Genomic DNA, 24,974 nt, shown 5'->3' on the forward strand with positions numbered 1-24,974 from the left:
CGGTGCCTCACCCATTCTTCCCAAAAACTTGGAGGTTTGTCACACAGTACCATTTCCTTTTTCTCCATACAGACCCTGGTTTCAAGGCAGATACACACACACCCTGTGGCTTGTCCCACCATGACTGTGACGGCTTCTTAGGTTGCTGCTCTTACCTTGTGAATGGTTAGTCTCTCGATCTCAAACTACTGGTCTTGGTGTTGCTATGGAGAGGCCATAACAGTTGGCTTTTTTGGTGTTTCGCCGACATCAAAACACTTCCCAGGGGAATGTCTGAGATAGGAGGAATGGAAATGGTCTTCCAGCGTGTCCAAGGCCATGGGTACATGCTTGGTATTTTGGGAATGTCAGTTTTCGAACTGCTTTACTACTCTTTAATTTCCACAATGTGCTGATTGTGTCTTAGGTCCTCAGGGTGTGTGTGTGTCAACCCTCAGAGTGTACATCGGGGCGTCAATTTGTCTTGGCGGTCCCTGGCTCTCTGGTGGACCCCATGGTCATCCCTCCCCCTCTGCCTGCGGACAGTCACGTGTCCTGCACCCCCCACAGGATGACCTCTGACCTGTACAGTGTGCCCCTGGATGGCTGTGGAGTGCACAGATACGTAAGTTACTGTAGACTTGCTACTCCACCTCCTTATAAAACTGTTCAACTTATTATCTGTTGTTAGAAATTGCGTAATTCAAATCTGGTATTGGAATAAGAGAAAACATAATCAAGAGATATTCAATCCAAGCTACATTTATTATATGCAAAATGTATGTATGATAAGTATGAAGGTTCGTATACGGGCTCACTGAAAAACCACGCAGGGCAGACAGAGAACTAAACCATTGTTTACAGGTACTTTCTCAAATACTCTGACAGAGAGTTCCCACCTCTTCTGTTAGCCAATCAGAGTAAAGGACTGAGTGTGGTTTAGACTTTACTCAGCCAATCCGTTGGCGCACGGGTTAGTCCCAACCCCTTGGCGCTCCACCCCTTGGCGCTCCACCGTTCCCAGGCATAAGTTGCTATCATAATAACCTGTAGAGTCAGCACTTTTTTTTTGCAGTACCCATGTCCTTGGAAGGTTCACAGATCACAAAGAAGCAGTGTTCGTATCTGTGAGAAATACAAGTCTTATCTATCCTTCCCCTAACGTTCCTTACATGAATCACAGCCTGTTATGTGAAACAATTTATATCAGTATAGTACAAACCTATGCTCCTCATTAATGCATTCCTTCTAAGTTATTCATCACATACAGATCCAATTATGAGAAAAATAGAACCCAACAATCCCCCTTTTGACACCCTCCAGGGTGTCACTCATTAAAATACAATACAAACAAAAATAATCACACTTTTATTAAGAGGCCATAATGATACTAAAAAATTAAAACCCTCAGTCCTTCCATCTACACCCAACTTGCAAACGGTTGGCTACAAGTCACCCAGGCACTTCAAACCTTCACATAAGGAAAGACAAACATTCCCAATGGTTAACTTGATTAATAAAGCATAAAACACAAGATTATTAAAACTCTAGGGTGTGATTAAATATTTTTAAAGGGACATTTTAGAATTCCCTCTTTTGACACCATTTATGGTGTCACTCTAAACAGAGTATAATCACCCTTAAGAATAACAGGATATGGAAATTAAAGCACAACATTTAATGTTAATAAAAAATAAAAATAAAAATAATTTTAACCCTCTATTCCTCCCCTACACCTAACATGTACTGAGTTGGCTACCAGCCACCCAGGAATCCTTTACCTTCACATCAGGAGGAATAAACAATCACAGTGGTTAGTAAAAACATAAGGTAATAAATGAGCAAGAACTGAAAATAAATGCGTGTATATATTTTACTAGGCAAACCATGGATCATCCAGCTTGGTCTCAGAATCAGTAGCAGAGTCACCCGCATCATCCTGGGCCGGTAACAACAGCATCATACCTGATGCCTGCACCACTTCTACCACTGACCTCCTGAGACAGGGGACGATGCAAGCAGCACAACACATTAACAGCAAAAACACAATTACTAGGGTCAGAAATCCAGTAACCACCATAGAAGAGTACTCACCAAACCAGTCACTCAGCCAGGAGAACAGCCCACCACTCTCCACTCCAGCCATGCTCTCCATTTCTGCTGACAACTTCTCCAGGCCAACAAGGGCCTTTGTTATGCTCCCGTCAGGGCTTAGTGGGTTGAAGTTGAGCTGGTCCTGGAGCGGGGGTGTGGTCCAACTGGGTCTGTCTCTCCCCAGCTGCAGGTTTGGGTGTGACTGCGATGGTGAACATACCCATGGTGTCTGGTCCGGATCGTACTGCTGCTAAGGTGTACACACCTGCGTCTGTAAGTTTAATGTCTTGGATGGTTAGTAGGATTTCATCACCTTTACATGCACCCCCTTTTGACCCCTGTACACCCCTTATCATTGAAAACCTAGCTGCTTTAGAAGCATCTCCTAATGCATACGGATAGCCTCTACGCCATTCCCAGAAGGTGCCAACATTTGTGATCATATAGTCCCAATATGGACACCACTTTCCCTCACACAGATAAGTACCTCTCTTTAACACATGGGGATACATTTTGTTACAGTTTTCCTTCTGGTTCCAATTGCAACCAGTGTCCCCAATTCCACTAGCCCTATTCCTCCATGACCAGATCTTACATGGTTCTAGGGACATCACTTGAGATTCCCCTTCCTGTAAGGTAATGACTATGTTATGGTACTGATTGGGAGCTGAGAATACTGTTCCCCATAAGGCCAGCCCCACTCCTAACCACAACATCATCATCACTCCCCTTCTGTTGCCAAGTCCTGTTGTACCTGATCTAGAGTCCTTCCTGGAACTATGTCCTTGGCACAGTGTGTCCTGTGGTACCACACGTCTTTCTTGCTCGTGTTCACCCGCAACGAGTGGCTTGATACCTCTTTTACCCGGAAGGGCCCTTCCCACCTTGGCTCCGTCCACTTTCTGGAATGCACCTTCACTCTCACCCAATCTCCCACCAGGATGTCTCTGTTCTCGTCCGTGGTTTCAACAGCAGGAGTGCGCACTTCCACCACCTGTTTAGACAATCTTTCAACAAGAGAAATTAGCGCCTGCATGTAGTCTGTGTATCTGATTTTTGCAATATCTAGCCTAGGCATACTAAGATTGTCTGCTGGTGGCCCTGGCATTCTGCGTCCTGTCATAAGCTCATGGGGCGTTAAATGGGTGTCAGACCCAGGTGAGTTTCTCATTGACATTAGAGCTAGGGGCAGCGCATCTACCCACTTCAGTTTAGTTCCGGCCATGATTTTGGCCATTTTTCGTTTCAGCGATTGGTTAGCTCTCTCTACGAGTCCCTGCGATTGGGGGTGGTATACTGACCCGAACTTGTGGGTGATTCCTAGGGCCTGCTCTACCTCCCTCAGGTGTTTGTTCTTGAAATGGGTACCGTTGTCGGAACGGACCATTCGCGGGACCCCGAACCTTGGAATGAGGTCCCTCCTCAGCCATTTAATCACAGCCTTTGCGTCTTCTCTTGCTGTGGGGATGGCTTCCACCCATCTGGTGAATCTGTCAACCATTACCAACAGGTATCTTTTTCCTTCCACTCTGTTGTCCTGTCCCATGTCCGTGAAATCTATGCAAATGTCTTGAAATGGCGCTTCAGGTATTGGGAAGCTGCCTATCACTGCTCCAAGTGACACTTTGTTGTTGTATTGTTTGCACACTTCACAGCTCTCTGATGTCTCTCTTGCCATGTCCAACATGTGTGGATGCCACCATGCTTTCTCAACTGATTTTGCGACACTTTTCCATCCTCCATGAGCCTTCTCATGCTCTTCCCTTAAGATTGATCTGAGGAGTTTTGCAGGTCCCACTGTTTTTCCTGTGTGAGATCTCCAAATCCCATGATGGTCTTGCCTTGCTCCCTGTCTGCTCCATACGTTCTGTTCGTAGGCGCCTGCTGCTTCTTGCAACTGTCTTACTGTGTCTGTCGTCAACTCCTCCTGTCCTTGAGTGGCTCGTTGCACCATCTGCTGGGCAGTGTATCCTCCTGCATCCTTTGCTGCTTGATCAGCCCGATCATTTCCTTCACGCACTCTGGTGCTTTCTCTGCTGTGACCTTTGCACTTCATTATTGCCACTCGTTTGGGAAGCTGGATCGCATCAATTAACTTCTGTACTTCAACCTTGTGTTTGATGGGCTCATTTGAGCTGGTCACAAATCCTCTCCTCATCCACTGTGGTCCATCAATGTGTGCAATCCCATGTGCATAGGCAGAGTCTGTGTAGATGTCCACATTCTTTCCTTCACTTAGTTGTAGAGCTCTCCTCAATGCCCTAAGTTCAGCTAGTTGTGCTGAACTTTCATTGGGATCCAGTCTTTTTGCTTCAACAACTTCGTGTTCTCCTTCCTTGTCTTGCTTTACCACAGCATAGGCAGCAATATTCCCTTCCTTTGGGTCTTTTGACCTATAGCAGCATCCATCTGTGAACAGGGTGGTCTTGTTGCCGTCCAGAGATGAGTTCTGTAGGTCCATTCGAACCTTGATTTGTTTGGCTGCTCTGTCTTCACATACATGTGGTTCTCCCTGACCCATGCCATCAGTCATGTTGGTTGTGGTTGTCACATAGGTAATGTGTTTTGCAGTGATGGCCTTTGTTATATTGGATTTCCTTTTGCTGGACAATGTGAAAAGTTTAGAACCAATAAAAGCTGTCACTCCATGGTCTGTGTTGATTTCAAGCGGATGTCTCATTACAATGTGAGCTGTTTTGCCTACAGCTTTAGCAATGGCAGCCATGTGTCTGGCACAGTCAGTTTGTCCTGTCTCAATGTTGTCCAGTTTTGCACTGTAGTAGTGTAAGACTCTTCTCTCCCCCTTTTGTTTCTGATACAGGATGGAATGCACATAACCATCCCTTTCAGAAACATCCAAACAGAATGGCGTGGTGTAATCAGGTAAAGACAGTGCTTCAGCCTGCGCTAGCGTCTGTTTGAGTTGGATAAAAGCTGCCTCTGCCTCTGGAGTCCACTTAAGGACAGCTGTGAGATTTCTGTTTCCTGCTTCTCTCAAGCTGCTCGCAGTGGTTCCACTTTGAGACAGTATTCTGGCACGTGCGTTCTGCTGTATCCAGTAAGGCCAAGAAATGACAAAAGGTGTTGTACAGTAGTGGGTTTGGGATGTTCCAAGATTGATGTCCTCTGGGCCGTAGAGACAGCTTGTCCCTTTCCTGACAGTACTCTCCCCAGGAACTGTACACTTCTCCTACAGCACTGCAATTTCTCTTTCTTCACTTTGTACCCTTTCTTAGCAACCAAGAGGAGAAGGGACTTGGTGGCCTGCAAACAAGACTCAGCAGTTGGTGCTGCCAACAGGAGATCATCAACGTATTGAAGCAGTGTCACCCCTTCTGGTAATGTTAACTCTTCCAAGTGACTCTTCAGGATAGCGTTGAAGATTCCTGGGGAATCACGATATCCTTGTGGAAGACGAGAATAGGTGAATTGCTGTCCTCTGTAGGTGAATGCAAATAGTGGTTGAGACTCTGGGTGTAACGGAATGCAGAAAAATGCATTAGCAAGGTCCACCACTGTAAACCAGTCTTGGGTAGGTGAGATGTTTTGCAGTGCCAGATATGGGTCTGGTACAGGTCTAACGTCCGGTACAGTTACCTCGTTGATTGGTCTGAAGTCCTGCACCATCCTCCATTTTCCAGTGTCACCTTTCTTTACTGGTAAGATTGGAGTGTTCCAGTTGGAGCAGGTTGGATATATTACTTGCCCTTTTAGAAGTCCTGATATTGTAGGCTCAATTCCCCTTGTCTTTTCTTCACTGAGTGGGTATTGGCGCTTGCAAACTGGAATAGTAAGGCCACTGTCTTTTATAATTGAAACCACCACTGGTTCTACATCAACTAGTCCCACATCCTCTGCAGTTAATGTCCACAGTTGTTCTGGTAACTGGTTGAAGATGTTGACCGTGTCTGGATGGTCAGTAATTTCTCTTCCATGGTAATGAGATCTTCTCACCACTTCAGGTTTTCCAATGTCATCCACGTTTAGTAAGATTCTCCAAACCTGATTTCCATCCATGACTGAGCTTTGTATCTTGTAACAGGCGCTCTTGCTCCACTGCAGGCAGCTTGCCTTCTTTACTGCTGGTCCCAATGATCTTGCCTCATAGCCAAACCCTACTAGGAGAGTAACATGTGGTACAGAGTCACCAGGAAGTGCATACCATTTGTCTGTCAGTACCACATCTCCATCCATTACCATGCAACTGGTTGCCACTCCTTCTTTGAGTATGTACATGTGATTGCTTGTCACACTTGGTCGTCTGTCCTCCATTTCTTCTTCCCATGCTTCATCATATGCTTCATCCAGGTCCCTGGTGTAGTTCATTGTGACGTGTGGAGGGTCCTCAGGAGGGTAAAAAAAAAAAAAAAAAAAGGGACAGGGTAGTATGCGTTCAAAGTCTGTATCCATGCCTTCCATAGCTGGAACTCTCTGCATACTCTGAGAGCATCAGGGTCAGTCTCCATTAACTTCAGCCAATACACATATGCTTCTTCCTCCTCCTCCTCTTCTGAGTGTGTTCCCATGTACAGCATGCGTGGGGGATCAGAGAGTTCCTTCATGAGTATTGGCATGAGTTCATCAATAGGTGTGATAGAAGCATGCAGTCCCTCTTGGTTACAATAGATGCTGCATCCCAGCTTGGAGAGCAAGTCCCTTCCCATTAACCCCACCGAACACTCTGGATTGTAGAGAAACTGGTGAGTTACTTGCAGGTCATCCCATACAACTTCCAATGGAACTGTATATGGCTTTCTCATAATTGTCCCAGAAACCCCAGAGAAAGCTTGTGTCTTGGTAGTGAGTGGATATGATGCTTGTACAGAAGACCATGTACATCCTGTATCAATCAACATATTATGTTTTCCTCCTCCAATTAAACATGACACTACCGGTTCTGACCCTGGTGGAAATGAGTAGATGTTGGTGGTGAGGTTATATTGGGTTTCTGGGAAGCTTCATTGGGGGTCCTGGTTGGGGTGTTGCATTCCCATCCATGACATACTTGGTAGCAGTGCAGCATTGGGCACTGGTTGAGGCTGCCCATTGTTTTCTCCAGGGTATTGTTGAGGTGATTGAAATTGGGGGCCTCCTTGCCAGCTTCCTCGTCCCTGTCGGAACCTTGGCATTCCTCTTCTTTGCTGTCCACCATACCCTCTTCCTTTTTGTTGTCTTGATAGCTGGTGTGAGTGTGGGCAAAATCTTGCCATGTGTCCTTCTTTCCCACAATTAAAACATCCTCTATCTGCGTGTCTGCGGGGTGCATAGCCAGGCTGTTGAGGTGGGTCTGGTTCTGTGTACATCCCGACAGAGAAATACCCATTTGGCCCCACAGGAGCCATCATCTGGGGTGCCATCATCCCAGCCATTGCCTGTACTACTGCAGCAGCCGCGGCTGCAGCTGGATCAATACCTGGCACACCCTGTGGATTCGGGGTACTGGTCACAACCATCTGTTTGCTTGGTTTGTCTTCAGCCAGTTGTTTTTTCAGAACTTTCTTCTGTAGCTGCTTTAGTTCATCTTCCTCCTTCCTCTTGCCTTCCCTCCATCGCTCCACATGATGTTGGGCTATTTCTGTGAACTCTGGGATGGATTTTGCTGTGAGTGCCACAACCTTTTCACACTCTACCCGGGCCTGGTCTGGGAGTCCTCCCAGGCAGTTTGCAAGGAAGAGGTGACTCATTGTATTTTTGGTGGGCTCTTCATTCCATGCTTGTCTCCAGAGGCACTTTGCCCTCTTCATGTAGGCTGGTATGGTTTCATCATCATTCAGCGTCAGTGTTCTCATGAGATCTGGCCTTGCCTGAGTGGGATACTTCCTTCTAACTGCATCCCATATGACAGTTCGGTATCGATCAAAACCAGTTGCTGCTCCTACTATTCCTCTCAGGCCTGCTTGTATGAGTATCTCTTTGTATTCATGATCACCCATGCACCTGTTCATCACTGCCACCATATCCCCTATGGTGAGTTCATCTGCTGCAGTAAGGCTCTCAAAAGCCTTCACCCACCTGTGTCCTGATTCTTCAGGCTGGGGTAAACTGTCAACCAGAGTTTGCACATCCCTGTGTGGCCAGGGTTTGTATACTGAAGCTCCCCCTGTTGTTTCTCTCAGAGGGTACTGACCCCCACAGTTACCCCCTCTCCCTTGAGTTTTGGCCCGTGTGCGTTGTGCAGGCCCTTCCTCATCCCAAATATCTCCTTGAAAAGCTCCATAGAGCATTTTTGTCTGCTTTACGTCTTCATACTCTTCCTCTTCTTCTCCCAAATCAATACAATGGCCCCCCCTTGGCTCTGGTGTTCTTTGCAGTGATGTGAGTGCCAGCTCCTTTCTGTCTTCTCTCACCTGCTTTTCCAGTACTTTCAGTTCCTTTCTTAATTCGGCATTGTTGTCATAAATGGTTGAACTGGCTGTACTTCTACCTCCTATTTCCTAATTCTCTCTCTCACTTGCTCCGGTTCAACACAAGTCCCGGTACCCTGTACTTCTCTCTGAGTCTTCTTCCTCTTCATCCAGTCTACTCAGCTGAGAAATCTGTTCTTTCAGTTCTCGTGCGGTTTTCAACATCTGTTCGATGTCACTTCTTCGTCTATTCACCTCTTCTTCACCCACCCATGTATCCTGCAGCACGCCGTCTTTCTGCTGATACTGTACCTGCCCAGTCAGTTCCAACACTGGTGCCATTGTTTTTGGAGGGTTTTCATACGGTGGTGGGGCCAATGGCAGGGCTGGATACAACCGATTTGTTATCTTGGGTGGTGCTTTGTCTTCCCACATTTTCTTCAGTTTCTCCAACATAGCCAAACCAATCCGCTCCTTTAACCTGGCTTTCTCCATCGCGTCTTTGGACTTCCCTTTGAGGGGCTCTCCTTCCTCTTTCCACTCACTTACTGCCTTCTCTGTTCTCTTCTTCAGGGCTGTCAGTATTGTCCTCGGTTCTCCTTCCCCTGGGATTCCATTCATTGCCATTATCCATCCATCTGTTATCCATTCTTTGTATAACTTTTCTCCTCTCCTCTTCCATTCCTTCCCGTCTTTTCCCCCATTTATCTCGAGGGCGGATTTCAACACTTTAATTACTTTATCTGTCATTTTTGCCAATGTTGTTTTATCTATACTTTTGTTTTAAGAACTTTATTATTTATTCTTAATTGTAATTTAAAACCTTACTGACTCAAATATTTTGTATAAAAAGTGCTTTTAATGTTAATGGTTTAATATTTTTAGTTTAAAAACTGAAATAGGTAATAGTAATGAAATGGGTAATAGTAATACCATTAAAATGTTAGTACACACACAACATGATAAAGATATCCCCAGTCCTAACCCCCTCAATAATTGTTTGTATCAACCTAAATCACCCCCCTTCTCTCTCCTGTCTCCAGCCCCTCCCCTTGCAACTCTCTCGTCCTTCCTCTCCTGTGGAAGTAGGCTCTTTTGAGGAGTTGTGTTTTGTGTTAGTGTTTCCAATATTCTGTCGTTATTTAAAGTACTTTAATCTATTTATTTAAATCAAATGATTCCCACCTAATTAGTTAAAGTTGGTGCATGTTTATATTTAAACGATAAACCGAATTATTTCAGTCTAATTGTTTAACCAGTATTTTGCAGGGTCAAACATCAAACGTTACATCAAATAATCAACCAAAAAGCTTCAACCCAAACACCTAGAACCAGTATTATGCTATGTCAAACATCAAACACTGAATCAAATAATAAACCGAATTGTTTCAACACAACTATTCAAAACCAGTGTTATGATAGGTCAAACATCAAACGCCACAGTTCAATCATATCAGCTCAAACGTTTCAGTTCAGTCACACAATTAATCACTTTAGCTTTATGTTCCTAATTGTTATTAACGGGTTATATGGTTTAAGCAACCACAAACCCAACAGTTATCCCCAAATTATACAGTTTGGACAGCCACAGACGTTTTAATTCCCAATTAGTTTTCTATCAAGGTATACAGGTTTGTCATTCACACTCTCATGCATACGACAACACTCGCACTGTCTAACTTTTAAAGTACCCCCTATGAGCCTTTAGTCATAGCTCGCACTGTCTAAACTATTTTAAAGTACCCCCTATGAGCCTCTAGTCATAGCTCGCACTGTCTAAACTATTTTAAAGTACCCCCTATGAGCCTCTAGTCATAGCTCGCACTGTCTAAACTATTTTAAAGTACCTCCTATGAGCCTTCAGTCATAGCTCGCACTCCCATGGGTTTAACCATCACAATTATCAAACATTTGCATAGTATATTATGAAATCGAAGTAGTATACTGTCATTGTTATTTATAGTACAATAGGGTTCACTTACATCAATCAGGTGTTTCACAAAATTAATTTGGATAAAGCCAATATGCAGAACTTTAGTTATTTAACAATGGGTGTCTGCTTACCTGTGTTTTTAGAAGCCCGGGCACTTTGTGAAACACACAGTTCGACGACAGTGATGTCCAATAGGCTGGGTGAATTCCAGCGAAGTTCCGCTACCAGATCACAGTCGGAGGTCACCAATTGTTAGAAATTGCGTAATTCAAATCTGGTATTGGAATAAGAAAAAACATAATCAAGAGATATTCAATCCAAGCTAAATTTATTATATGCAAAATGTATGTATGATAAGTATGAAGGTTCGTATACGGGCTCACTGAAAAACCACGCAGGGCAGACAGAGAACTAAACCATTGTTTACAGGTACTTTCTCAAATACTCTGACAGAGAGTTCCCACCTCTTCTGTTGGCCAATCAGAGTAAAGGACTGAGTGTGGTTTAGACTTTACTCAGCCAATCCGTTGGCGCACGGGTTAGTCCCATCCCCTTGGCGCTCCACCCCTTGGCGCTCCACCGTTCCCAGGCATAAGTTGCTATCATAATAACCTGTAGAGTCAGCACTTTTTTTTTGCAGTACCCATGTCCTTGGAAGGTTCACAGATCACAAAGAAGCAGTGTTCGTATCTGTGAGAAATACAAGTCTTATCTATCCTTCCCCTAACGTTCCTTACATGAATCACAGCCTGTTATGTGAAACAATTTATATCAGTATAGTACAAACCTATGCTCCTCATTAATGCATTCCTTCTAAGTTATTCATCACATACAGATCCAATTATGAGAAAAATAGAACCCAACACTGTGTATGCTTATTTTGTATGATATAGTTTGATGCTCCTTCTTTTGACCTGTTGCGCATGTCTGTTTGGTTAGGAGGCTGGTCAGGCCGTGGTCCACTTGTTGGCGTTCATCGCTCTACTTTCCACACAACATGAACACAGCACCACGTCTGAAGACTCACCTGTCAGGTAAAGAACAAATGGTTCAAATCCCTAGCAAATGTATCCATTTGTATTTCATTTTGTATTCCCAAAAGTTACCATTTGAATGCTAATGCTGTCAAACCATGATGATGAACTTGATATCCTTTAGTACAGATGGGATGAGATTACAAGTCAGTGTAGAATTAGTGTAACATGAGCTTGTCTTGCGTGTAGGTTGGTGGAGAGCAGGTCTTCTCCTGGTTCTCCAGGGAGGGTGAGGTACCAGGTGATGAGCACCACCCCTAGCCCCCTGTCCCCACTCAGGGCTCATTGGCTGTCCGTCTACGAATCGCTACAGGTAGAACTGTAGAAGTAATGAAACATTCAGGAGTAGCAGCAGAGTCATAATAGAGCTATGTAGGACTCTGAGGAGTGAGTTTTATCATACTGTAGATGAGCACTACAGCAGCTTCTACCCAGAGAAACATCGACCAATCAGTCTACTTCAGGGGCGACATCTGCACCTGGAGGTGGGTCTGCTGAGGCCCCAGACCTGGACCCTGGCCTGGTTCTCCTGGTGCACTACTGTTTGGCCTACCCAGACACACAACTGGCCTGCTGGCTGCTCATCTATGATGGGTAGGTTGTTCCACTATAGTTTGTTTGTTTATATGCAACAGCACAGAGAAAGCACTGCATAGATGCATGAATCTCTATACCACGTGAATGATGTGACAGTGAAATTGCTGATTAGATTGAAATGTCCATATTCTATAGGTTTTTCCACAGCACCTGCTGCTCAGCGCCACTAAATAACTGTCCCTATAGTGAACAGGCAGTTATTTTGTCTGAAGAAAACCTCATTGTTTTGTCTTGTTTTTCAGCTGTCCCAGCCGTGGTGACTCCCAGGCCCCTCCCCCACCACCTGCCCAACCCCGTCACACCCGGAGGCTCATAATCACCACCTTCCAGTCTTTACCCACAGGAAGTCCCTCCCACCTGGAGGACCAGGAGGTCAGTCTCAGCCAATGGTGTCATATTATAGACTCAGCGTTTGATACAGTACTGTGTGGTCAGTGCATTTGAATGTGTTCTCCTGTCCTCATCAACAACAGCTCTACTTCATGTGCTCCACGGAGGTGTGCTCCCCAGCAGACGGGGACTGTATTGAGGGCTGCTTCAGTGGTGAGTTGAATTAACACTCCTACAATGGTTTGGACAAGGTGAAAGTATAAACCATCCATTTCTTGAAGTTATTATAATGTACTGTATTAATATTGTAGCGCTCAAATGTACTTGTTTCTTACAGTATTCAACGTGACACTCAAATGTATTTGCGGTCTTAGTTACATGAACTGTTATTCATTTGTAGGACCAAAGCTGGACAACTGAACAAATGAATAAATACACATTTACTCACAATTGGTCAATTATTTGTTCTTCTCCAGCACTTATTCAGTCATGTAGTAAGCACAATGACATCAGACAAGGGAAAAAAACACATTTATTTATTTAACAAAAAGCTCCACATTTGGTGCCATGTTACACAGTCAGTTGTATTAGCTTGCAACAGAATATAAGCGGTTCTTACATTGTAAAACAAGTGTTGGAAATTCAAATTATCATTAAGAACTATAAAATAAGACACTTGACCTGGTTAGTTACACCATTTTGTCATTCTGAGTAGTTTTCACACCATATGATTGGCCCACTCCTGACAAGGCCTGCATTTACAGGGCAACACTTTGGCTGGTGTACCAAGGCACTCCATATGAAGTGCTTATTCTATCACTCAACAGCCTCCATTACAACTGCTGCTTGACGGGGCATTCTGGTAGATATGATTCCCAAGAGCAATAAGGTTCTAGGTTACACATGCGCTGCAATTGGAGTGACTCAAAATTACAAGGAAATGTATCCTTTACATCCCAGTTCGCTTATAGAAATCAGTTGTTCACATGGTAGAAATGGCATCAAAGTAATAGAATAAGTGACTAGAATGAGTCAATGAAACTGAATGTTCCAGAGGCACATTTAAGGATCCCTGACGCAACGTTGCATATATCATCCAACATCAACATCCAAACATGGACTGAAGAAATCACAGATGTTTCATATCACCTTAGGGTGTACAAGTGGCGCTGCAGTTGGGGGATTAGGATTCTAAGTGTGTAGAATGATTAAAGATGTTATTAATAAACTACATTGTTAATAAATGCACTCCATTTGGCATAGAGAACCAACTACAGATTAATCCAGTTTGCAGTTGATAGTTAAATCCTCGTAGAAATTAATTTCCTAACAATCTAAGATCACGCCATTTTAAGATGCTAATTCTGCCAGCAGTACATTGATATGGATATTTTAACTTTGAAACATTGTAAAAGTGTTGCAACACAAACATGATTCTAAACTGATGTGATCACAGGGAAAGGTCAACACGTTGGACTGTACAAAAAAACATGAGCAGCTTCTGATTATAGTGGTGCCCTCATTCAATGCTCCGTCTGACAATATCTTAATAAAATAGTAGCTTTCATGTAAGCAGCATTTATGTCAGCAAGAGCAGCTATATACAGTCACTAACATTTGGTAACAGTGAATTAAAAAGGTAAAACATTTGAAGATGAAGGACTACAGTGGGAAGCGGGGCAGAACAAACTGAGCTGCTACTGAGCAACAGTGTCTTGTCTACCCTGTTTATGTCATCTAAATGGATGGTGTGGTCTCATTCTGAGCCCTGCTAATGCCATGTACAGATGATCTAGAGCCCTGTCCAGCTACGCAAATGAATGAAAGCTAATTAGGAGGACATCCATTTTTATTGGGCGCCTCTCCAGAAGTATTAAGTAAAAGGAGGGAATGGGGTGATGGTCACTGAATGACAACCATCTGGTTTGGTTTCACAGCGGCGAAAAATGTGTTTCAACATGTTGGTGGTCCTGTCCCCTCAGTTCACGGACTGGCTGTAATACACAGGGGCAGACAACTGATTCATCTTGATCTGTTTCATGAGGATGCTGCAGCACACCAGGGCTGTGATCTAGGAGCAACAGGAGAAGGTGGTGACGCAGGGAGGAAAGAGTTAAGCAGAATGGGATCAGATAAAGACAAAGCAGGGTTAGCGATCATCACCTTCAGACCAGATGCTGTAACAGGGTGAGATTGAGTGCAAATTCCTAACTCCTAAATTACTGTCTCTGATACAAGCAAATGTACCAAGAGTGTGAATTGAAGATGGGAAACATTAAGTCCAGACATTTAACGGCAGAAAATGCGTAGCTTGCAGTGGGACTAGACAATGACCTTATTGAGCAGTGAGAGGAGAATGTGGATCTGTGAGCGTCCGAGGAGAGGAAAGGATCATAAATTAATGGTGTAAATAAAGTTGGAGGGGTAAGGAGTTACAGTGCATCAGCCACAGGTATGACTGGGAGCGGGGTAAAGCCCACAGGGTCCGGGTTAGGGGGGGGGAGGACAGTAGTGGAGAGGAGGATGTAGGGGGGAGGAGAAGAATGGGAGCGCTGGATCTCTTTGCTGAGGAGGGAGCTGCACACCAGGGCCAAGATCTGAAAGGAGGGGGAGAGGAAACGGAGGGATGGTATAGGATGGGAGAAACAGACAAAGGTATGGGTTAAGCAGAGGGTAGAAAAACAAGAACAGAAAGATGTAACAACAACCTGTCTGTTGCTCTCTTCTAACCAGTGCATTTCTACCCCTGCAGCAACTTACACTCAGTGGTCAGTTTCAGGGGTGCAAATTTCACTGGGGACATTCTGAAATTGCATTTTTGTTCCCCCCAGTTTTGATACAAAAAAGCGGCATCGTTGTGCTTTAGGACCATGCGGACTCCTCAGAGCGGTCGTGTGGCAGTTTGGTTTCAGCCCGCCTTGATTTAAGACCGCGCGGACACCACAGAGCTTGCGATAAGAGGCAGCTGCTGTCTCTGTGTTGTGCTTTTTCTCAGAGTTGTAAAAACAAGCAGAGCAGAAACTGGCTACTCTTTATTTGACTGATGTAGCTGGCAATGTAACTTAACAGACAATAAATAATGTATTGTGTCATTTTGGAGTCACTTATTGTAAATAAGAATAACGTTTCTTAATACTTCTACATTAATGTGGATGTTACCATGATTACGGATAATCCTGAATGAATTGTGAATAATGATGAGTGAGAAAGTTAGATGCACAAATATCATATCCCCAATTCATGCTAACCTCTCACCATTACAATAACAGGGGAGGTTAGGATGTTTTGGGGGGAGCGGGTATGATATTTGTGCATCTCTAACATTATTCATGATTCATTCAGGATTATCCATAATCATAGTAGCATCCACATTCATGTACAAGTGTTTAGAAACATATAAATAAGAAATAGAATAATACAAGTGACCCCAAAAAGGTCATAAGATTGTGTAGAAATGCAGGAAATGAGCTATAGATGCTTAAACAATTCTGAGGGAGGACCCCCCCAGACCCCCTGCCAGTTTGTCTACCCCACTTCTAAAACCAAAGTTGCGCCCCTGGTCAGTTTGTTAGGTACACCACTCCGTTCATGAAATGTATCTCTCCTACAGACCGTGAGTCACGTGGCTTGCTATATAAAGCAGGCAGACAGGCATCGAGGCATTCGGTTACTGTTTGATTGAACGTTAGAATGGGCCAAGTGAGTGACTTAAGCAACTTTGAGTGTGGTATGATCGTCGGTGCCAGGCGCTTCGGATCCAGTATCTCAGAAATGCCTCCTGGGCATTTCCCGCACGACAGTGTCTAGGGTTTACCGAGAATGGGGCGACAAACAAAAAACATCCAGTCAGCGGCAGTCCTGTGGGCGAAAACAGCTCGTTGAGAGAGGTCGAAGGAGAATGGCAAGAATCGTGCAAGCTAACAGGCGAGCCACAAACAGACTAATAACGGCGCAGTGCAACAGTGGTGTGCAGAATGGCATCTCGGAATACACAACTCGTCGATCCTTGTTACTGAATTACAGTTCATGTAAGGAAATCAGTCAGTTGAAATAAATTCATTAGGCCCTAATTTATGGATTTCACATGACTGAGAATACAGATATTTACATTTTAGTAATTTAGCAGACGCTCTTATCCAGAGTGACTTACAGTTAGTGAGTGCATACATTTTTCATACAGATATGCATCTGTTGGTCACAGATACCTTTAAAAAAAGATAGGGAGTGGATTTTAAAAAAGGTGATGGGGCACTCTGTTCACAACGTTGACATCACCAAACCGCTCGCCCACACGACGCCACACGCTGTCTGCCATCTGCCCGGTACAGTTGAAACTGGGATTCATCCGTGAAGAGCACACTTCTCCAGCGTGCCAGTGGCCATCGAAGGTGAGCATTTGTCCACTGAAGTCGGTTACGACGCCAAACAGCAGTCAGGTCAAGACCCTGTTGAGGACGACGAGCACACAGATGAGCTTCCCTGAGACTTTCTGGCAGTTGTGCAGAATTTCTTTGGTTGTGCAAACCCACAGTTTCATCAGCTGTCCGGGTGGCTGGTCTCAGATGATCCCGCAGGTGAAGAATCCGGATGTGGAGGTCCTTGGCTGGCGTGGTTACACGTGGTCTGCAGTTGTGAGGCCGGTTGGACATACTGCCAAATTCCCTAAAACAACGTTGGAGGCGGCTTATGGTAGAGAAATGAACATTCAATTCTCTGGCAACCGCTCTGGTGGAGAGTCCTGCAGTCAGCATGCCAATTGCATGCTCCCTCAACTTAAAACATCTGTGGCATTGTGTTGTGTGCACCTGTGGAATGATCATGCTGTTTAATCAGCTTCTTGATATGCCACACCTGTCAGGTGGATGGATTATCTTGGCAAAGGAGAAATGCTCACTAACAGGGATGTAAAGAAATTTGTGCACAAAATTTGAGAGAAATACGTTTTTTGTGCATATGGAAAATTTCTGAGATATTTTATTTCAGCTCATGAAACATGGGACCAACACTACATGTTGCGTTTATATTTTTGTTCGGTATAAAAACAGGAAGAAGCGGATCCAGTGGGGACGCGATCACCAACACTGGACAATTGAGGAGTGGAAAAACATTGCCTGGTCTGACGAATCCCGGTTCCTGTTGCGCCACGCTGATGGCAAAGTCAGGATTTGGCGTAAGCAGCACGAGTCCATGGCCCCATCCTGTCTGGTGTCAACGGTGCAGGCTGGTGGTGTACTGGTGTGGGGAATGTCTTCCTAGCACACGTTAGGTCCCTTGATACCAATTGAACAATGATTGAACGTTTCCAACACCTTGTAGAATCCAGGCTGTTCTGGAAGCAAAGGGGGTCCGACCCGGTACTAGATTGGTGTGCCTAATAAACTGAGTATCTACCCTGCGTTAACAAATCTGTGCACTGAGCTGTGTGTGTGTGTGTGTGTGTAGTATTGCCCACCAGCATAGTCGCAGTCCCAAGGAAGAGGCCCATCACCAGCGGCGCTTTGGACACGAAGATGTCGACAATCACTGTGGGGCAGGCCTGCAGGGGGAGAGAGACACCAGTGTGGGATGGGTTAGAGCCTTGGGTTTTATACAGCCTAGAGATATGGAAATCTAGGACAGCCTCCTGGATGCCTCCATAGTGGATAAAACATAGGGTAACACTTCATTTGTCACAGTTCTTTTACGGGTTATTTTACAAAAATGTGTTGTGCAAATTATAGTCAATTATACAGTCAATATGAAAAAGGTACTGGATCCTATCTTGAGATGCTCCTGTAACTTGATTTCATTGCAAATATACCATTGACATAAATACAGAATTTATACAGATTTAAGTTGCACATATTTCTCAAATTAGGATTTGGCCCCATAATGAACACCGACTCACCGGGAGAGTGAAGGTCTCAATAAATCCGGTTTTTGGACATGTTTTTTTCACCAAGAAGTCCAAGGCACCAATGATTCCACAGCAGTGCAACTAGAAGAGGGAGAGAGAGGGCGAAGGCAAGTGAAATGTAACATTTGATGTAATGGTTTTGATAGTTTTCTCATGGTTTTGGAACTGTTATGGATTGAATTAGTTATGATGGACTGAAATGTGCCAAACTAAAGCGATGATGCTATTAAAAGTTTTGGGATATGTTTTGTATTTACCCCATTGTGGAAGATGGACAGGGTAACCGCCATACCAGGGTCTCCTTTGGCCACATACTGTGCATACACTGTAGTATAGAATTCCGCCAGCTGCTTCCCAACCTGCACAGCACAAAGACAAGACCACACATAAGCAGGAGTTACGTCCGATGTCCACCAGATGCATGCATATGCGTTTTGTTTTGCCAGATGTCTAGCTCGCACTTTCCCCACTTGACGAACATGTGCTTCGCTTTTCAACTAGCTAAAAGCTAGCTAGTTTGGAGTCAGTGTGTGTACTTCCGTTTGTACCACCGCACGGTAAAGCAACGCACAAGTTGAAAATATTGATGGCATGCGGTACACAGAACGCACCCCAGCCTACGCTATCCCCAATGTAGTGTTGCGGACTGCTCCATTGACAATGAATGACTTCCGCTGGAATGCAAAGAATTTGATGCATCTAGTGGACAGGTGTTACACTGTTGGTTACAACCATTTAATCAACTAACAAAGGTTTTTGTGATCTGCATGAAAGGGAAGCCTTGACGTTGTTTATTATTCAACATTTTGTCTTGCACCCTCTTTCTGTTCTTCCTTTCTCACCTCATCACTTCTCACGTAGGCGATCACTCCGACTCCGATCTGTACTCCAGCCAGGATACCCAGCAGGCAGGAGAACTGGGAGGGGCAGGTAAACAAATCAGAAATACAACAACACAGCACACATACTTACTGAATAAACACACATAAAACCACAGCTGTCCTTCAAATTGACTTATTATTTGTGAAGTGTGTTGTGACATGTTAAATGTATGCACAATGAACAAAGTTGAAAGTGGCAACTGTATGAGAAAAGCCCATGACTTTTCTGAGAAACTGTGTGAAGGTTTGGAACTACAGTAAGTGCTTCTAAAGTAAATCTGACACGCTTACAGTGACACATCCCATATTATAAACCGGGTGGTTCGCGCTCTGAATGGTGATTGGCTGAAAACGGTGGTATATCAGGCCGTATAGCATGGGAAAGAAAGAAAGACCTTTTACTATTCTAATTACATTGGTAACCAGTTTATAATAGCAATAAGGCACCTCGGAGGTTTGTGGTATATGACCATTTGCTTCAGCACTCGGCGGTCCCGTTCTGTGAGTTTGTGTGGCCTATCACTTCGCGGCTGAGCTGTTGTTGCTCCTAGACGTTTCCACTTCACGATAACAGCACTTACAGTTGACCGGGGCAGCTCTAGCAGGGCAGAAATTTGATGAACTGACTTGTTGGAAAGGTGGCATCCTATGACGGTGCCACGTTGAAAGTCACTGAGCTCTTCAATAAGGCCATTCTACTGCCAATGTTTGTCTATGGAGATTGCATGGCTCTGTGCTCATTTTATACACCTGTCAGCAACGGGTGTGGCTGAAATAGCTGAATCCACTAATTTGAAATGGTGTTCACATACTTTTGTATATATAGTGTACCATGGCTAAGGGTGTATCCAGGCAATCCGTGTTGCGTTATGCATAAGAACAGCCCTTAGCCGTGGCATATTGGCCATATACCACACCTCCTCTGGCATTATTCCTTAAATAAACCACACGGAGAGAAAGCAACCGCTGCCTCAAAATGGCAACAGGAATCTCTGGGCAAGAGAGAACTCACTGACTTCAGCTCATCATAGCTGTTTTGCATAAGTCAATTAGTAAACACATTACTTTGTCAATCTGTGATATGTAGCAGTCATAATTGCATCATCTGTTTCTCTCTGACATATAGGACTGTAGTGTGTTTCGTAGAGGAATAGCTAATAATAATAGTTTAGGTTGTTATTTCATGCTGTGAAAGTGCTTTCCAAATCTAGGAACTTTGTTAGACCCTTTGACCTCCTCCTTGAACTCACTCTATCCCTAAGAACTGGAAACTATGAACCTGTCGTTATACCGATTATACCCTTGGAATGGTGGTGAAACAGGTCACCCGCTGAGCTGGTCATTCACAAAAATGTATGCCAACGTGTGTAGTGTCATGTCCTACAGCAAAGCTTGCATACAGGAAGCAAGTATTTCCTATCTCGAGCCATTGTGTTAAATGGGAGTTTAAAAGTCTCTGGCCTTCTCAGACAAACAGGCGAGACTCCCAGTGCTCCTCTATGGTTGTAAACTGCACCATGGCTCTTGAGGTAGCAGCTCAGTTGAGTGATTGATGACAAGTGCTTGCTAGGCCCTTGAGAGAGAGAGGTCAGAGTTGCGGCAAGGAGAACCAGAGAACTCTATGGCGGGAAAACGCAGCAGGATCACCCAACATTCCAAACGCTCCATGTCACAGCTTAGATTTCGGCGGTTGTTTGTGGTTAAGGGCTTTGGGTGAAATATTGGGCTGAACAAGTTTCAATACTTTCTAGTGAGGAACTCTTATTAGGAAGTTAAACTAATATGTATGTTCTTAGACACTAATGTTCCCTGTGGTAGAAGGGAATCTGCATGGTTCGTCACTAGAAAGGGGTGGATATCCATACCTGCTTTCTGAAAGCATGTCTGGTCTCTGTCTTGCTCTCATGTTTCAGTATTTTGATCTCCCTTGACTTGTTTGCGGACAATTGAATTAGCTAAGGCTACCTACCACTGCCCACTCAAGCCTCTAAATCAGGGCTGTCAAATACTTTGTGCTCCCACTTCAGTGTAGTGTAACTAATGGAAAATGGATGCCGTTTTTCTTTTCTTTGTAGCTTACCACTCCCAAAGCAGTCCTATTCTCATTACACGCTCCATAGTCTCCGAAAGCAGCTACGAGCAATATCACTGCTCCTAACGCAATCAACACGGACACACCTAAAGTATGAGAGATAGAGATACCCATTTGTCAATGTTAGCTGTTCAGTACTAATGGTGATTATAATTATTTTTCAGTAACACTTTAAAAGGTATACTTTATAAATGGTTTTCAAATGTTTCTAAGTCATTAATAAAGAAATTATGAGTTTATAAACCTGTAATAAAATATATACTAAACAACTGACCTAAAGTTGTATAGTCTGTCTATCCATGGCTTACAGCTGCAAAAGGTTTTACAGGCTGAAATTAGTAGAGCAGAGTTGTGTGAGCTCACCGATGACAAACTGTTGCGTGTTGAGGTCTATGTTGAAAAATCCTCTGGTCTCAGAGCTGAACCTCAGCCACAAGCCCAACCCCAACATCGCCAAACCCACCAGCTGTCAGAAGAAGAAACAACAAAAACTGTGCATGAAACAGGTTGTGAAAGCATACCTAAAGATCAGTCTCACACAAGATGTTACAAATATAGTGTAGAAGATGTACTAGTATTAAAAGGATACTTCTGGATTTTGGCAATGAAGCCCTTTATCTAATTCCCCAGAGTCAGATGAACTCATGGATACCATTTTTATGTCTCTGCATCCAGTATGAACAGTGCTTGACTTGGACTGAAATAGGTGCCGGCACTCAATATGGGTGCCGGGACTGTTTTATATTTAGGTGCAGGAGCTCCACAATACTTTTGAGCTAATATTCTATAAGAGGAATGGGAGCTCAAGCAGCACAAAAATTGAGGTGGTGCTCCGGTGAGTTTATGCCCAAGTCAAGCACTGAGTATGAAAGAAGTTAAAAGTAGTTTTGCGAACCAATGCTAACTAGCGTTAGCGCAATGGCTGGAAGTCTATGGTATCTACTAGCATGCTAGCAGTTACATAGACTTCCAGTCATTGTGCTAATGCTAGTTAGCAATTGTGCTACGCTAGTTAGCAACTTCTTTCAAACTGCACGCAGAGACATAAAAATGGTATCCATGAGTTCATCCGACTCTGGGGAAGTAGATAAAGGGCTTCATTGCCAAAATCCCAAAGTATCCCTTTCAATGTAACTATGAAATCTACAATGTTCAATGAATCGGATGAAAACCTAAACTTTTTTTGTTTGTTTTTTTACATGTATGGAAAGCAGTAACTCCCCTCATTGAGCTGTGAACATTTCATTTCATGACATGACTCTAGGACCAAGAAATGTATTCAAAATAGCATCTGAAGTTTCATAATTGTATGTTTATTAATGGGAAAATATGGCTGTTTTTTCCATTTCCTGAAAAGTTTATGTTTTGGAGATGAGGTTTTCATCCGACAACGATGATTGGTAAAATGATGAGAGTAATGTCATCATGTAATGTCAGGTGCAGCACTGTTTTGCAAAAAAGGACTATGAATAAATATAGTCTAGTTTGGGAAAGCTAGATAAACAACAAGAAAGAATGTTCCACAAGAGACATTTCTTTCAAAGCACAGAATAAATACTGAACAGAATAGCTTCCTCAACCAGGGGCCTGGACTAAACTAGTTCAACGAATTAAACAGCACGCCTGTGTGATTCTACTCTGCTATTTAAGTTTGGTTTGGTTTCTTACTTTTGATTAATTCATATAGAATTCCCCTGCTTGAAATATCGGTTAGCTGGTAAAGTGAACTAACCACACCCCAATGATACACTAAGTCTGTGGTTTTGCATCACCTGGATGAACGCCAACATTTTGAAACTTAACATGGGAAACGAAACTTCTCGTTCATTTCCATTAATGAAGGAGAAGTTCATTAATGGAATATACGTGTGTGTGTGCGTACACTACATACACATCACACACACATACATGCACATTACACACACATACTTTTACACATCATTTGCTGCTGCTACTTTATTTTACTCTTATTATTATCTATCCTGATGCCTAGTCACTTTACCCTGCCTTCATGTACATATCTACCTCAAATACCTCGTACCTCTGCACATTGATCTGGTCCTGGTACTCCCTGGCTGTAGCGCCATTCTCCTGTATTTTATTGTATTCCTTGTTACTATTTTATTTATATTCTTTTAAAACTCTGCATAATTGGGAAGGGCTCATAAGCAAGCATTTCACTGTAAAGTTTACACCGGTTATATTCGGCGCATGTGACAAATCGAATTTTATTTGATGTGGACAACTGTGAGCAATAGACATGAGCTGGTACTTTGATGGGAAAGGGGTTTAATCAGTCATACAGACAATAAATGCAGCCTTTTAATAACAGCAATGGAAATGTATTTCCCATTCAGAGATGGTAGCAAGGGTCTGGACAAAAATTAAATAAGAGATTTTGCTATTTGACTTTAAGCAAAGCTTATTTCCAAATCAGCAAATGGCAAATGCTGCCTAGGTTGATCAAAGATAAATAGACAATGCCCTTAGAACTATTCACCTACTACAATGAATTTACATTTTACACCAGCCCCCTTCTCTTTCTCATGCACACCAGATACCAATTTGTTACCACTAGGTCTACAGAGTTACATTGAGATTATGGATACTTACGGCAAAAATGATGTTGAAAAGGATGAGGATACATTTACACAGCTGCCCACATCCGTCTAGTGCCATGATCAATTGTTCGCTAACACGCTCCAATCAGGAAGTCTGAAATACAGTCTAGTGCCCTGGGAAAATAATTGAAGATGTTCAAACATCTAAATGTTTACAATAGGTGTGAAAAAAGAGCAGTGATGGGTAATAGACTGTGTCGAGTGTTGGTGGAAGTATTTAGTTAACTATACAGTATCATAGCCAGGGTTGAATCATTGCATAATTAGAAACATTTTGTAACAGTTTGTGTTTGATCTTCTACATCGAGCTACAGTGAGGGAAATGTAACGCAAGCCTGAAGAAATAAACCTACCTGGATTCGTTGCGTGCAGATCAGTCGCTTCACACCTCGGAATGCAACTGCGACACCAACCGTTTCAGGCAATGTGTGTGAAGAAGGCAATTTATTGTGAGATTTCGTCTGGATTAAATCCAACCCCCCAGTCCGATTGAATCATTTGATTGGATTAGGTTGTTGAGTGACGGGGTGCAGTACACTTCAGAAGACGAGAAGACCGAGGATTTCAGGGTGGCAATGATGGAGAAATGAAACTTATCTTTGGCCAGTTCTGGGAAAACACTTTCATTATGCAAGTAATAATGAGCTTATAATAATGAGTGAACAAGGAGTAAGCAGATAAGTGTACTGCACAGTTATAGCCACACACAGTATATCATATAGGCATTTCATGATCAAATCAAATCATCAAATGTATTTATAAAGCCCTTTTTATGTCAGCAGATCTCACAAAGTACGTATACAGAAACCCAGCCTAAAACCCCAAACAGCAAGCAATGCAGATGTAGAAGCACGGAACCTAGGAAGAAACCTAGAGGAACCAGGCTCTGAGGGGCGGCCAGTCCTCTTCTGGCTGTGCCGGGTGGAGATTATAAGAGTACATGGCCATTAAGGTCAGGTCGTTCTTCAAGATGTTAAAACGTTCATAGATGACCAACAGGGTCAAATAATAATCACAGTGGTTGTAGAGGGTGTAACAGGCCAGCACCTCAGGAGTAAATGTCAGTTCGCTTTTCATAGCTGAGCATTCAGAGGTTGAGACAGCAGGTGCAGTAGAGCGAGAGGGAGGGAGGGAGAGCGAGCAGGTCGAAAACAGAAGGTCAGGGACAAGGTA

At 43.6% G+C, this 24,974-nt stretch overlaps 2 protein-coding genes across 9 annotated transcripts; one reads left to right on the plus strand and one right to left on the minus strand.

Annotated features, from left to right (window-relative positions):
* Positions 1-172: 172 nt before the first annotated feature.
* Positions 173-17,757, plus strand: LOC121568994 (zona pellucida sperm-binding protein 1). 7 transcript variants are annotated; one of them, XM_041879562.2, is made up of 9 exons: positions 516-604; positions 2,258-2,346; positions 4,895-4,956; positions 5,310-5,411; positions 11,290-11,384; positions 11,849-11,978; positions 12,224-12,353; positions 12,455-12,524; positions 12,712-12,757. In XM_041879562.2, the coding sequence occupies exons 2-9, from the start codon at positions 2,281-2,283 to the stop codon at positions 12,729-12,731; spliced, it is 675 nt and encodes a 224-aa protein (XP_041735496.1). In that variant the 5' UTR covers positions 516-604; positions 2,258-2,280; the 3' UTR covers positions 12,732-12,757. The 7 variants fall into 7 exon arrangements, 4 of the variants coding, with proteins under 4 accessions (XP_041735497.1, XP_041735495.1, XP_041735496.1 ...); XR_006657897.1 differs by lacking the exons at positions 4,895-4,956; positions 12,712-12,757 and adding an exon at positions 11,574-11,697; XR_006657896.1 differs by lacking the exons at positions 2,258-2,346; positions 4,895-4,956; positions 12,712-12,757 and adding an exon at positions 11,574-11,697 and having other exon boundaries at positions 173-604.
* LOC121568996 (CD9 antigen) lies at positions 12,826-24,651 on the minus strand. Of its 2 annotated transcripts, none has more exons than XM_041879567.2 (9): positions 24,155-24,645; positions 23,794-23,915; positions 21,544-21,646; positions 21,169-21,266; positions 19,050-19,124; positions 18,465-18,566; positions 18,199-18,288; positions 17,764-17,847; positions 12,826-14,382 (listed from the first exon to the last, which is right to left on the minus strand). In XM_041879567.2, the coding sequence occupies exons 2-9, from the start codon at positions 23,857-23,859 to the stop codon at positions 14,290-14,292; spliced, it is 711 nt and encodes a 236-aa protein (XP_041735501.1). In that variant the 5' UTR covers positions 23,860-23,915; positions 24,155-24,645; the 3' UTR covers positions 12,826-14,289. The 2 variants fall into 2 exon arrangements, with proteins under 2 accessions (XP_041735501.1, XP_041735500.1); XM_041879566.2 differs by having other exon boundaries at positions 14,290-14,908; positions 24,155-24,651.
* Between the last annotated feature and the right edge of the window lie 323 nt (positions 24,652-24,974).

This window comes from Coregonus clupeaformis, chromosome 36, assembly GCF_020615455.1.
Source record: "Coregonus clupeaformis isolate EN_2021a chromosome 36, ASM2061545v1, whole genome shotgun sequence".
Lineage (NCBI taxonomy): Eukaryota > Metazoa > Chordata > Actinopteri > Salmoniformes > Salmonidae > Coregonus > Coregonus clupeaformis.

Bases quoted from the DNA above. Each gene is read 5' to 3' on its own strand.
- LOC121568994 (XM_041879561.2), top strand. From the start codon at position 582: ATGGCTGTGGAGTGCACAGATAC. The intron at 5,412-11,289 runs GTAATGTTAACT...CTGTTTGGTTAG, and splicing joins AAGCAGTGTCACCCCTTCTG to GAGGCTGGTCAGGCCGTGGT. The intron at 11,979-12,223 runs GTAGGTTGTTCC...CTTGTTTTTCAG, and splicing joins TGGCTGCTCATCTATGATGG to CTGTCCCAGCCGTGGTGACT.
- LOC121568996 (XM_041879566.2), bottom strand. From the start codon at position 23,859: ATGGCACTAGACGGATGTGGGCAGCTGTGTAAATGTATCCTCATCCTT. The intron at 21,647-23,793 runs GTAAGTATCCAT...TTCTTCTGACAG, and splicing joins TTTTCAACATCATTTTTGCC to CTGGTGGGTTTGGCGATGTT. The intron at 18,567-19,049 runs GTGAGAAAGGAA...TGTGCTGTGCAG, and splicing joins CCTACGTGAGAAGTGATGAG to GTTGGGAAGCAGCTGGCGGA.